We start from the raw sequence: 14,471 nt of genomic DNA on the forward strand, positions 1-14,471 counted from the left end.
TGGAATAAGAAAAACCATAGTTTTTGTCGAGCCTGCAACTTTTATTGCAGAAAGCTGGACATAGGGATAGTGATCCAGTGGCGGCGGTGTTAGCTCACTTCTTAAAAGCTTTATATTTTAAAAGGTAGAGGACCTGGATGCTTCATACTTTGTATATAGATGCCTCATGTTACGAACTTTCCGTCAGTCCCATATCCAATGTCCTTGACCTCATTTTCATGGTTCAGTGACTACTTGAAAAAAAAGTTAAGATTTTTTGTAATGTTAAATTCTCTCTTATTATAAATAATTGGATAACTATATTTGGTATGTGCGTACCTTGCAAGGTCCTCATGCCTGTCAGACAGTTTTCACTTGACCTCTACCTCATTTCATGGATCAGTGAACAAGACTAAGTTTTGGTGGTCAAGTCCATATCTCATCATACTATAAGCAATAGGTCTAGTATATTCGGTGTATGGAAGGACTGTAAGGTGTACATTTCCAACTGGCAGGAGTCATCTGACCTTGACCTCATTTTCATGGTTCAGTGGTTATAGTTAAGTTTTTGTGTTTTGGTCTGTTTTTCTTATACTATATGCAATAGGTCTACTATAATTGGTGTATGGAATGATTGTAAGGTGTACATGTCTAGCTGACAGGTGTCATCTGACCTCATTTTCATCTGACCTCATTTTCATGGTTCAGTGGTCAAAGTTAAGTTTTTTAGTTTTGGTCTATTTTTCAAATACTTTATGCATTAGGTCAACTATATTTGGTGTATGGAAATATTTTATGATCTGTATGTCAGTTACACAGGTTTTATTTGACCTTGACCTCATTTTCACGTCCATTGCTAAGTTTTAAGTGTATGTGTTTTGGTCTGTTTTTCTTTATTTATAAGCAATAAGTCAACTATATTTGTTGTATTGAAGAATTGTTAGCTGTACATGTCTGCCTGGCATGGTTCATCTGACCTTGACCTCATTTTCATGGTTCATTGATCAATGTTTCATTTTCTTGGTTAATGTTGAGTTTATGTGACAGTTGAAATAAAGCTTTATATTTAGGTCTATCAAGATAGTATCAAGGATTAGTAAAGAAGGCGAGACATTTCAGTGTGTGCACACTTGTTCAAAAAGTTCAAAGTTTTGTTACAGGAAATTTATGGGGTAAAATCATGTACAATTTTTAATTGTTTATAAGTAAAATTATGATTAGTAAATGTTGACTTGTAAAATTATGTACTATTATGTTTGATTTGTATTTTTTATAGGTAAAATTATGTATGATTTTGATTGTTTACAGGTAAAATTGGTATAAATATTTGTTATGGACGACATCATCCCTTAAATTGGATGATGTATGGGATAAATGGAGCAGAGATTGTATTTAATCCATCAGCCACAGTAGGAGCTTTGAGGTATGTACTTATGTACTCAGTGGATAGATATTGTATTTAATCCTTCAGCCAGAGTTGGAGATTAGAGGTATGTACTCATGTACTCAGTGTATAGACATTATATTTAATCCTTCTGCAACTGTTGGAGCTTTGAGGTATGTACTCATGTACTCAGTGTATAGGGATTGTATTTAATCCTTCAGCCACAGTTGGAGCTTTGAGGTATGTTCTCATGTACTCAGTGTATAGATATTGTATTTAATCCTTCAGCCACAGTTGGAGCTTTGAGGTATGCACTCATGAACTCAGTGTATAGATATTGTATTTAATCCATCAGCGACAGTAGGAGCTTTGAGGTATGTACTCATGGACTCAGTGTATAGAGATTGTATTTAATCCATCAGCCACAGTAGGAGCTTTGAGGTATGTACTCATGGACTCAGTGTATAGAGATTGTATTTAATCCATCAGCCACAGTAGGAGCTTTGAGGTATGTACTCATTTACTCAGTGTATAGAGATTGTATTTAATCCATCAGCCACAGTAGGAGCTTTGAGGTATGTACTCATTTACTCAGTGTATAGTGATTGTATTTAATCCTTCAGCAACAGTTGGAGCTTTAAGGTATGTACTCTTGTACTCAGTGTATAGATATTGTTTTTAATCCTTCAGCCACAGTTGGAGCTTTGAGGTATGTACTCATGTACTCAGTGTATAGAGATTGTATGTTATCCTTCAGCAACAGTAGGAGCTTTGAGGTATGTAGTCATGTACTCAGTGATTAGAGATTGTATTTAATCCTTCAGCCACAGTTGGAGCTTTGAGGTATGTACTCATGTACTCAGTGTATAGAGATTGTATTTAATCCTTCAGCCACAGTTGGAGCTTTGAGGTATGTACTCATGTACTCAGTGGATAGGGATTGTATTTAATCCTTCAGCCACAGTTGGATCTTTGAGGTATGTAAACATGTACTCAGTGTATAGGGATTGTATTTAATCCTTCAGCCACAGTTGGAGCTTTGAGGTATGTACTCATGTACTCAGTGGATAGGGATTGTATTTAATCCTTCAGCAACAGTTGGAGATTTGAGGTATGTACTCATGTACACAGTGTATAGAGATTGTATTTAATCCTTCAGCCACAGATGGAGCTTTGAGGTATGTACTCATGTACTCAGTGAATAGAGATTGTATTTAATCCTTCAGCCACAGTTGGAGCTTTGAGGTATGTACTCATTTACACAGTGTATAGAGATTGTATTTAATCCTTCAGCCACAGTTGGAGCTTTGAGGTATGTACTCATTTACTCAGTGTAATAGAGATTGTATTAAATCCTTCAGCCACAATTGGAGCTTTGAGGTATGCACTGATGTACTCAGTGTAATAGAGATTGTATTTAATCCTTAAGCCACAGTAGGAGCTCTGAAGTATGTACTCATGTACTCAGTGTATAGAGATTGTATTTAATCCTTCAGCAACAGTTGGAGCTTTGAGGTATGTACTCATTTACTCAGTGTATAAAGATTGTATTTAATCCTTCAGCCACAGTTGGAGCTTTGAGGTATGTACTCATTTACTCAGAGTAATAGAGATTGTATTAAATCCTTCAGCCATAATTGGAGCTTTGAGGTATGCACTGATGTACTCAGTGTAATAGAGATTGTATTTAATCCTTAAGCCACAGTAGGAGCTCTGAAGTATGTACTCATGTACTCAGTGTATAGAGATTGTTTTTAATCCTTCAGCCACAGTTGGAGCTCTGAGGTATGCACTGATGTACTCAGTGAAAAGAGATTATATTTAATCCTTCAGAAACAGTTGGGGCTTTGAGGTATGAACTCATGTACTCAGTGTATAGAGATTGTATTAAATCCTTAAGCTAGGGTTGGAGACTTGAGGTATGAACTCATGTACTCAGTGGTTAAGGAAACCATGTTACTGTTCTTCAGTTATGTCCTCTTACAACTTTATATAATATGCAAGCAGCATGGACACATTCCCTAATTATTTACATAAGTATGCTCAAAGGAATGGGTTAATACACCAAGGACTAAATTATTTGATTTTTTAAGCCAAAATACTTTGAATTTCACATAGAAATAGTTCTGATATTGGTAATAATAAAATAATTCTGCTTATTGGCACCTCACATTATACAATATGAAGTCATGATCCCTTAATCATGTTAATTATGCACAGTTTGTGTTGTAATGTCAGGTTTGGTCAAGTTTTTCCATAATTGAAAACAGTTTTAATAATTTACTTTTGCCGCCATCACTGATCTAGAAAGTTAAAATTCACTCATAACTTTGACACATTTTGGTTATGAAGCAATTTGGATCTTTTATGATAAAGGGTCAATAAAAGCTAGAAATGACACTATTGCTCACTCTGCCACTGTTTATATTTTCAGTGAACCTATGTGGCCAATAGAAGCCAGAAATGCTGCCATTGCAAATCATTATTTTACAGTGGCTATTAACAGAGTTGGAACAGTAAGTTTTGCCTGATTTGATAATTTAAGCATTTAATTTTCTTCACCCCCTCTGAGTGATGACTATATATTAAGATCATCTTGTTTGACCGTTCTGTCTTTCCTTTTTAGTCATTGTACAGACTCCCTACCGAGGAAGTCACATGTTTCAAAGAACAACTACATAACCAAAGAACAGAAAATAGCCCAATGCCACCTATGAGTCATAGTATAGTGAGAAAATCCAGTAACTAAATTTTGGCTTTAGCAGGCCCATAAACAATAGTGTATTGCTAGTTCACTGAGATGGTATTGTGTTAACTGTCTTGATCAATTTAAGTTTGTCTAAACATAAATAAAAGAAATAATTTGAGCAGTACAGAAACTAACAATAAATAAAAATATTTAATTTCAGGAAGAATTTCCCAATGAATTTACCTCAGCAGATGGAAAAAAAGGTGAGATAAATAGGTATAACTTGCACTTAATTCATTCAAAACCCTATTTATCACTATTTTATAAATTTTCCTTTGATCATACTGACTGATAATTTCCTTTCTCAGCACAGAAGAGTGATATATAAAAAAACTAAAATCACAAAAATATTGAACTCTGAGGAAAAATTCAATCAGAAAGTCAGTAATCAAATGTCAAAATCAAATGACAAAACACATCAAATGAATGGACAATAGCTGTCATATTCCTGACTTGGTATAGGCATTTTCAAATGTTGAAAATGGTGGATTGAATCTGGTTTTATAGCGCTAAACCTCTCACTTGTAAAAATTATTGCTAGAAACTAAGGGCGCATGTGCCTGTTGTAAATGAAATTAACCATGTCGTCATAGGTAAAATAGTGATAAACAGATGATCATTGGTCAACTCAACTCTGTCGCTTTGTCTCATTTTTGCTGTACTTGCTCCAGCTAGAAAATCAATCTATAATTATTATGGTGAAGTCTTTGCATGCTTTGGAATGTAATGCAAGCCACTATAGTCAACATGTCAGTCTCTGACAATATTATTGTTAGACTTGTTGAAAACATTTTAAAAACTGAAATTTCTTTTTTAGCTCATAAAGATTTTGGCCATTTCTATGGTAAGTTAATAAGATTTTCTTATTTCACAATTTCTTATTTGGTCACCTTACAAATAAAGCTTCTTTGGTACTTTTATGCATAGTACTTTCAATTTGAAAAAAGCAATATCTTGTCATACTGTATATATATATATGTGAATAAAAGAATTTATTTCTGGGTGTAGTAGAAATATTTGTATTATCTAAATTCAGTTACATTATGTTGTCTGAATATCTGCAGGTCATATATTGATAAAATAGTAATCAACTTAAGCTTGTCCCCCCAAGCAAACAATAATGCAATTGTCCTATCCTGTTAATGCTCTCACATGCACAATTCTTGCCAGATTTTTATGAAATGTATATCAAAAGAGTATATCAGCAATGTGTTAGACTTGTTTGAAAATCAGTGCTGATAAATTTTTATGCCCCACCTACGATAGTAGAGGGGCATTATGTTTTCTGGTCTGTGCCTCCGTCCGTCTGTGCATCCGTCTGTGCGTCCGTTCGTCCCGCTTCAGGTTAACGTTTTTGGTCGAGGTAGTTTTTGATGAAGTTGAAGTCCAATCAATTTGAAACTTTGTACACAAGTTCCCCATGATATGATCTTTCTAATTTTAATGCCGAATGATAGTTTTGACCCCAATTACATGGTCCACTGAACATAGAAAATGATAGTGTGAAGTTCAGGTTAAAGTTTTTGGTCAAGGTAGTTTTTGATGAAGTTAAAGTTACATCAACTTGAAACTTAGGACACATGTTTCCCTATGACATGATTTTTCTAATTTTAATTCCAAATTAAAGTTCTGACCCCAATTTTCACCGTCCACTGAACACAGAAAATGATAGTGCGAGTGGGCCATCTGTGTACTATGGACACGTTCTTGTTTTAAATAGTTATGCCCCTTGGAAAAATTTATTACATGGAAAATTGCATCGTTTGCGCTTTCATTTGTACAACCAAGGTGGAATGATAGTTTTAAAAAAAATGATAGAATTTATTCATTCTTTGCCAAAACGTAGTATCTTTTGATACATGTCAAAAAATATAATAGAAATGATAGGTCACCGCGCATTTTCTCAAGCTACAGGACGGGACAAAATGACACATTTTGTATGGATTATTCAGGAAAAAACATCATTTTGTGATTAGAAACTAAACAAAATGATAGAATTGTTAAATACTTCAGGAAAAGATACCTTTCAGACACTGCTTTTAGAATATCAAAAGAAAAGATAGGGTCACCGTACATTTTTCCTGCTAAAATACAAAATAGGAAAATTCCATGTAGAATCCTTCAGAAAATGCACTGTTTTAGAATTACCTCCCCTTAAAATGCCAATTTTTTTTAAAAACTAAAAACAACCAAAAAAAGTTAACATTTGCAAAAATATTAATATTTATAATTTATAGTCTTATAAATTGGTTCTTATTTATGAAAATTCACATTGAATATCTGCAATCCTGCATCAAATTTTGCTAACTTGATGGAACATCTGGACTATTGGTTCTCTGTTTTTTACAGTCCAAGATGGAGGAAGACACCCATACCACCTTAATGACAGATTTTATTTAACTTATATCATAGGTTTATATATAAGCAATGTCTTAGAAGAACTTGAAAATCACTGCATATCAATTATTTCAAAAAGAATTATGCCCTTTGGAAACATTAATTATATAAAAAATGCATTTATGTGCTCACAAACTAGAAAAAGTTTGGCAAATACCCCTTTTAATCATGACATATTTGTATCAAATAAGTTATATTTAGTTATTGTTTTAGCCCAAAAACTGAATTCTGATGACTTTTGTCTTTTTCAGGTTCCAGTTATGTGGCTGCACCAGATGGCAGTAGAACCCCGGTAAGATTACCTATAAAAATGTAAAATGAAATAAAGTCTACTGTTAGTTTATAGCATGTTAAAATTTAATATTGTAGTTGCAATGCTAAATGTTTTCCCTCAATTTTAATGTTTTTTCTGAATGGTAACTGGAGTTGCCTCTGCTTGACTATAAACAAAGCTTATACACATTGAAGTTAAAGGGGACAAAGAAACCTATTTTGGAAGTAACAATGTCAAAGGTTACTTGATTACTCCCTGATTCAAGCAAACAAATATTATAATTACTGAAGATGGGGGGGGGGGGGGGGGGGGGGGGGATGGCTTGATTATAATAAATCTTCTACAGAAGAAGATCAATACAGTTGTGGAGAATAAGCCTATAGAAGATTTTTTAGGTTTAAAGGTCAAGGTCACCACTTTTAAAAATAGAAAAAAAACCAATGGTTTGCAGACTGTAACCAGAGCCTCGCTTGGTTAGAATGAAACTTATACAGATTGACATTTGTTTGTACTTCACATTGTCAGTCTATTGATTTATATAGATTAAGGAAGGGTGTTTGGCTAATATCATTTGCAAAAATCTTATTCAGAACAGAAAAAAGTAAATAAGTAGTGGTATTATTACAGGAAATACTGTACAACAATTGACATGATAACAAGAATTTTAACAATTTGTACTTTGTGTATGAAGGTCAGTATTTTGACAGTACAAGAATAATATAATGGCCAGAGGGAAAATATGACATGTCATTTGCATGGCATGCTGGAAAATTTGATTTGACCTGTTGTTATTGTACTATATAGAGATATGATATAAAACTTATTTCTTTGATATAAATATATAAATTATGTCAAATACACCTGTCCAGTGACTTCATATCATTATGTCTGTCTGTCATTAAATGTGTTGTCTTTACGACTACCTAATACTTATTTTAGAATTGGTTTAAGGTCAAGGAACAGTAAATGGGCTATGTTCGAGATTTTGCTTAAATTTTGGATACAACCTTGGCTTGTTGAACTACAACTGAAAATCGAACACATAATACATTTATCTCTTTTATCATCTGAAAAATTGCAGATTGGTTTCTTTTAATATGGGTGAATATTTGTATAGAAAACACATAAAATCGGCGAAAAACCATCTAAAATTTGTCTTAAAATCGCCAAATCTCTAATTCTACTCCATAGATTTTTCTTAAAAAACTATATTTTGTTGACACATAAATTTCTGTTTTAATGATATGAAATAATCATAGGGTCACCGACTTAGTTTTTTGTCTAATTATCAATTTGTTACCTTTTTGGTTGTGAAAAACGTCAAAAATCAACGTTTTACGGCCTGCAACGCCATAAAGTTACGATTATTTCGACGTTTTGTTGGATTTTTTCACAAATAACGCAACTTTGTTGATGTATATTGTAAAAACGAAGTCGGTGACCCTATCTTTATTTTGCATCATTATAACGGAAATTTATGTATCAACAGCATATAGTTTTTTAAGAAAAATCTATGGAGTAGATTTAGAAATTAGGCGATTTTAAGACAAATTTTAGAAGGATTTTCGCCAATTTTATGTGCTTTCTATACAAATGTTCACCCATTTTGTAAGAATTCAATCAGTGATATTTCAAATGATAATTGAGATAAATGCATTATTTTTTCGATTTTCAGTTGGAGTTCATTGAGCCAGAGTTGTATGCAAAATTTTACTAAAATCTGTGACATAGCCCATTTACTGTAACTTGACCTTAAGAGAGTAATAATTTTTTCAATATTATTCTTTAGATTATTATTTACTTAGTTAGTACTTGTATTGATATCATTTTTTAATAGTTAATTATATTAAATTATATTCATTAGGTTATCATTTTCTTAATTAGTAAATCATTTTGTCTAATAAATACTCATTATGATACAATAGAAAGTGGTTGAAACCATTATAAGGACCTGTTACTGTCAATCATGTAAATTGAACCAATATAAGGGAGGTCACTGTTAAAGATGTCAGTTGAACCAATATTAAGGTCTATTTCTGTCAATCATTTCAATTGAACTAATAGTAGGGCCTTTTACTGTCAATCGTGTCAATTTAACCAATATTAGGTAGAAATAATCAAACAATGAAAAGTATGTAAACCTTTTGTCCAATGATACCCTAATCTGTAAAGGAAACAAGAAAGGAGAAACACTTATGTCTAAGTTTATTTCAGACATCAAAGAATTAAGTGTGTTCTCTTACGGTGAGGAGTTACAGGGGGTTATCCTATAACCATACAACAGTGAGTAAGTATGTATGTTCCTTAAAGCAACATAGAGTAATTAAGTGTGTGTCCATACAGCAGGCAGTAATTAAACATGCTCCCATGTAGAAGGGAAATAATGTATAATGTTTCCTTGCAAGGTCCTCCATAACAAAATAGTTAGCTTTTTTTTTCCTTTCAGGGTTTGTCTAGAACAAAGGATGGATTACTGGTAGCTGAAGTAGATCTGAACTTATCTAGACAGATCAAAGATAAATGGGGATTTAGAGTAAGTAGGGCACAAAATAAATATTAAGCATGGAAAAAAGACACTGTTCTAAAAATGTGGCAAAAAACAGATCTATGTGATTTAAGCCTGGAGGCAATTTAGGTACGTACTACTTATTTCTGAATCTTTGGTTATTAAGAGGTTCAAACCTATTTTTCTATGATTCAGTATTTTTCCATAATTATTTAATTTTGTGGAACTAAACAGTTATAAAGGATACATCTACAAAATAAACACAGAACAGACATTTTTTTTCTGGATCTACTTTAAATTGAAAAATAAAACTGTCAAAATAGGGGCAATTTGGATACAACTAATTATAGTGTTTGATTCAGGCAAAACTTTTAAAAAATTTTACAGATACTGAAACCTAACATCAAAATAATCTTGTCATTTCAGTACCAGAATGTGATTCTTAAAATTTAAAAGTTTCAATTAAGTTACTTTAAAATATTTTCTTTAACAGATGACACAAAGACTGGATATGTATGCAACAGAAATTAATGAGGCTGTCAAACCTGACTTTAAACCAGATATAATCAGAGAGAAATAACTTGGTATGTATAAAAAACAGTTAATGTAAATGTGTTCAAAGCCATAGGAAAGATTGATTGATAGTTGGTTAATAACACTTGTTTCAGCACATATGGATATATTATGGTGGACAGATCAGGTGTGGATCCAGGTGGAGGGTTCCGGGGGTTGGAACCCCCTTTTTTTTGGACGATCAATGCATTTGAATGGGAACATATAGTTGGAACCCCCCTTTTTTTTGACGATCAATTCATTTGAATGGGAACATATAGTTGGAATCCCCCACTTTGTCCTGGGTTGGGGACCCCCCTTTTTCAAATGACTGGATCCGCCACTGACAGTTTAAGGGTAAAGATCCTATGAACTTAATTAAAACCCTTATGTCACTTACTTGATATGGACACATACCTCATCCCTACAGTTTAGAACACACAAGGAATTAAGGTGAACATTATTTAAATTCTTACCATGTACCTAACAGAAAATTATGGGTAATGTATACTCAGATATTCAAATTACTAAATGATGGGCATGACTGACCATACTAATTGTTGTGATGAGTAAATCTATCTAATCTAAAAAAAAAAAAAAAATCATGAAAAGTAATTTTTAGATTGGAGTTATCTATCTTTGGTCCATAATACAAGTTGGCTTTGACTTCCATTGCTTAAAATGTTTAAATTCACACTATAAAATATAGCAATCTTTACCCTCTGGTGCTCACAAGCACTCAGATTAATGAGTGAGTTTAAGTTCCCAGGTAGAGAGAACCTGAATATGGAAACTGGATGTACTAGCCAATCAAGATCAGAGCAAAGAATCACGCTTTTTAAAATTTTCAAATAAGATTTTATTTATCTAGAGCGAGAAAATAATTGAACCTTTGAAAAAAAAGTAAAATCACAAAAGTACTGAACTCCAATTGAAATTCATAACCGCAAGTTTAAGTCTGTAATCAAATGGCAAAATCAAAAGCACAAACACATCAAACGAATGGATAACAACTGTCATATTCCTGACTTAGTACAGGAATTTTCTTATGTAGAAAAGGGTGGACTTTACCTGGTTTTATAGCTAGCTAAACCTCTCACTTGTATGACCATTTCATTGAATTCCATTATATTAACAACAATGTGTGAACAAAACTAACAGATATAATAGGTAAAAATGTCAAAAATAAGGGTTCATCAGTCAACATAAAGAACCCTGATAGTGATATATATGTTCCAAAGTATTTTCCATAACAAAAATGTTTACAGAAAATGTTTTTTTCAAATTTTGTTGGAATTTTTTTCAATTGTTAAGTAACAGTGCCTTTTGAACAGTCAGGAAGGCTCATTGGAGCTTCTTGTTTTATTTTTTTGTAGTGAATTAAATTATTTCACTTTTTTTTCAGATAGAGGAAGTGACACACAGTATCTAGTCAGGATCATTCATCAACTTTGATAGTTGGATGTGTGAACATATTTAGAATAAATACAGTCAGGGAAATCTTCCAAATAAAGGCCTTGTTTAAAACACTATTTATATAAATAAAAAAATTGAAAAAGAAATAATATTGTTTAGTAGATGCATACCTATTATGTATTCAGATACTTTGTTTTACCTTTTTTTCAAGTTCTATTTTATAAGAATGATATATGAAACAAAATTAATTATGAGTTAAATTTATGAGTAATAATACCACGCATGAAATTGCTTAAAAGACCTTTATTTTAATTATTTTATTTTATTAATGAATGTCAACTTGGTGAAGTAAAATTTAAAAAAAAAAGAAAAGAATGCGATTAATTAAGTGGCATTTTGATACTGTTGATACTCTGTACTACCGAGCTACGGAGTCATACTCAAGTATTAGATACCTGTTGACATCCATAATTTCATTGTATTAATATAACCAGGTTTGAAGCAATTTTTCTTCTTTCCAATAACAAAGTTTATTTTGGCATTAATATGGGAGCGATTTTTTTAAGTGAAAATACGGAAGAATGATAATTGTTTTATGTTTTGTATGTTATATTAAACCTATTAATCAGTTCATTTTCATTTTTGCTTTCCATTTTAATTAAAATACACTTGATCGGTTTTGGAAATCTTAAGAGAGTAATACATTTGGTATAAAACATACATATATTGCTGGCAATTAGATAACGCTATCTTAGTGATTACAATGTCAGTTATCAACACCTGATTTTTGTCCTCAGAGGGAAGGCTGACACAAATTAGAGAACAGTAACAATAAATAGCTCTGAATGAGATAAGCTTTCTCCAGCTGATATAATTAATGTAGGAAGGCAGAAAAAAAACAATCATTTTACATCAAGTACATTTAATATAAAAAGAGCAGTATCCCTACTTCATACAAAATCATGGCTTTATTTACTCACATTTGGAGAAACATAGCTTGCGTTCTGACCATCTGTCAGTCCACCAACAAATATAACTATTGACCTTTTTAATGGAATGACAATATAATACTAAGTATAGTTGTGTAAAGTTTATTTCTATTGTAGATAATTTCTATGTGATTCCTTGATAGACCTCTAACAGTTCATTATTACAAGTTAAAACCTTAATGAAAGTAAGGGCCATATGTTTATTGTGTTGGATTTTTTCATTATTATCTATCAGTATTCTCCTCAACGAAGCTTGACATCCATTGATCAAACAGGTGTAGGTTTACAGGATTTAGACTAATCTCATACATGTAACTATATTCATATATAAGTAAGACAATCTTTATATTTAGTTTATTATGACTTGTATCTTCTGGCTGTAATACTTGATTTGTTTAGAAAAAAATACATATTCAACAGTTTTTTGAATGGTAGACTGGAAAAGCAAAATTTATTATGTAGTTATATTATTTTAAGGTTCTTTAACCAATTTGAAGTTTTCTTGATCTAGTCTGTTTTGTTCATTGATGATAAAGCTTATGCTGTATAAACTGAAGTAACACTAAAGTTATCAGCATAAAATTAATTATTAGAAAAGCAGGGAATACATGTTTTGCATGTAAAATCATTTTGTATGAACTTGTATCATTTCTGAGGGATTATTAATTTATATATGTAAACTTAGGTCACAGAGAAATATATTGATGTCTTACAGTAATTATTATATAAAACCTCTATCTAACAGTATACTTTTTGTAATAGTTTAGGGGAAGCAGGAAGCACTATAGTAAGATGTGGAGTATACCAGTAATTGTTTTGTATACAGGTTATACTGTTTTGTTATCTATATACTTATGTTATATTGCATGATTGTCAATACCCAATAAAATATATACCTATATCCACCGGTGTTTAATCTTTATATCAGCAATATGCACTGTCTTTATATTCCTTACAACAGGTTGAGTACTTTTATTAAGACATGCTTCCCAGAGTGTTATTCGTCTTTGTAACTTGTTTGCTCAGTGTGTCATGTTTTTGTAAGGAACTTGCCTCGAGTGTCATTCGTCTTTGTAACGTGTTTGCTCAGAGTTTCATTTGTTTTTAGCTCACCTGACCTGAAAGGTCAAGTGAGTTTTTCTCATCACTTGGCGTCCGTCGTCCGTCGTCCTGCGTCCGTCGTCCGTCGTCCGTAAACTTTTACAAAAATCTTCTCCTCTGAAACTACTGGGCCAAATCTAACCAAACTTGGCCACAATCATCCTTGGTGTATCTAGTTTAAAAAATGTGTCCGGTAACCTCGCCATCCAACCAAGATGGCCGCCATGGCTAAAAATAGAACACATGGGTAAAATGTATATTTTTGCTTATATCTTTGAAACCATAACATTTAGAGCAAATCTGACATGGGTAAAATTGTTGATCAGGTCAAGATCTATCTGCCCTGAAATTTTCAGATGAATCAGACAACCTGTTGTTGGGTTGCTGCTTCTGAATTGGTTATTTTAAGGAAATTTTGCAGTTTTTGGTTATTATCTTGAATACTATTATAGATAAAGATAAACTGTAAACAGCAATAATGTTCAGCAAAGTAAGACCTACAAATAAGTCAACATGACCAAAATTGTCAGTCAACCCCTTAAGGAGTTATTGCCCTTAATAGTCAAATTTTAACAACTTTTTGTCATTTTTTGTAACTTGTACAAAAATCTTCTTCTCTGAAACTGCATGGCCAAATATAACCAAACTTGGCCACAATTATCATTGTGGTATATAGTTTAAAAAATGTGTTTGATGACCCCGTCTTCCAAACAAAATGGCCGCCATGGCTAAAATTAGAACATAGTGTTAAAATGCAGTTTTTGATTTATATCTTTGAAACTAAGACATTTAGGGCAAATCTTGAATGATTTAGATGTCCATCAGAATAAGATCTATCCCCTCACAAATTTTCAGATGAATCCAACAAGTTGTTGTTGGGTTGCTGCCCTAAAATTGGTAATTTTAAGGAAATTTTGCAGTTTTTGGTTATTATCTTGAATACTATAATAGATAGAGATAAACTGTAAATTGCAATAATGTTCAGCAAAGTAAGATCTACAAACAAGTCAACATGATCAAAATTGTTAGAGGACCCCTTAAGGAGTTATTGCCCTTTATAGTCAATATTGAACAATATTTCGTCATTTTTGTAATTTGTACAAAAATCTTCTTTTCTTATACTA

General features: G+C 32.3%; 1 protein-coding gene across 1 annotated transcript in view; it reads left to right on the forward strand.

Moving 5' to 3' along the window:
* LOC134681104 (beta-ureidopropionase-like) overlaps nucleotides 1–13,149 on the forward strand; it is a 25,883-nt gene extending 12,734 nt beyond the window's left edge. Inside the window, exons 8-15 of the mRNA XM_063540531.1 lie at nucleotides 1,288–1,402; nucleotides 3,798–3,879; nucleotides 4,273–4,315; nucleotides 4,930–4,956; nucleotides 6,761–6,801; nucleotides 9,230–9,316; nucleotides 9,783–9,873; nucleotides 11,247–13,149. Of these exons, the coding sequence (XP_063396601.1) occupies nucleotides 1,288–1,402; nucleotides 3,798–3,879; nucleotides 4,273–4,315; nucleotides 4,930–4,956; nucleotides 6,761–6,801; nucleotides 9,230–9,316; nucleotides 9,783–9,869 (482 nt within the window). The 3' untranslated portion in view covers nucleotides 9,870–9,873; nucleotides 11,247–13,149. The remainder of the gene's footprint in view (nucleotides 1–1,287; nucleotides 1,403–3,797; nucleotides 3,880–4,272; nucleotides 4,316–4,929; nucleotides 4,957–6,760; nucleotides 6,802–9,229; nucleotides 9,317–9,782; nucleotides 9,874–11,246) is intronic.
* Nucleotides 13,150–14,471: the final 1,322 nt, after the last annotated feature.

Source organism: Mytilus trossulus, chromosome 8 (assembly GCF_036588685.1).
Source record: "Mytilus trossulus isolate FHL-02 chromosome 8, PNRI_Mtr1.1.1.hap1, whole genome shotgun sequence".
NCBI classification, from domain to species: Eukaryota; Metazoa; Mollusca; class Bivalvia; order Mytilida; family Mytilidae; genus Mytilus; species Mytilus trossulus.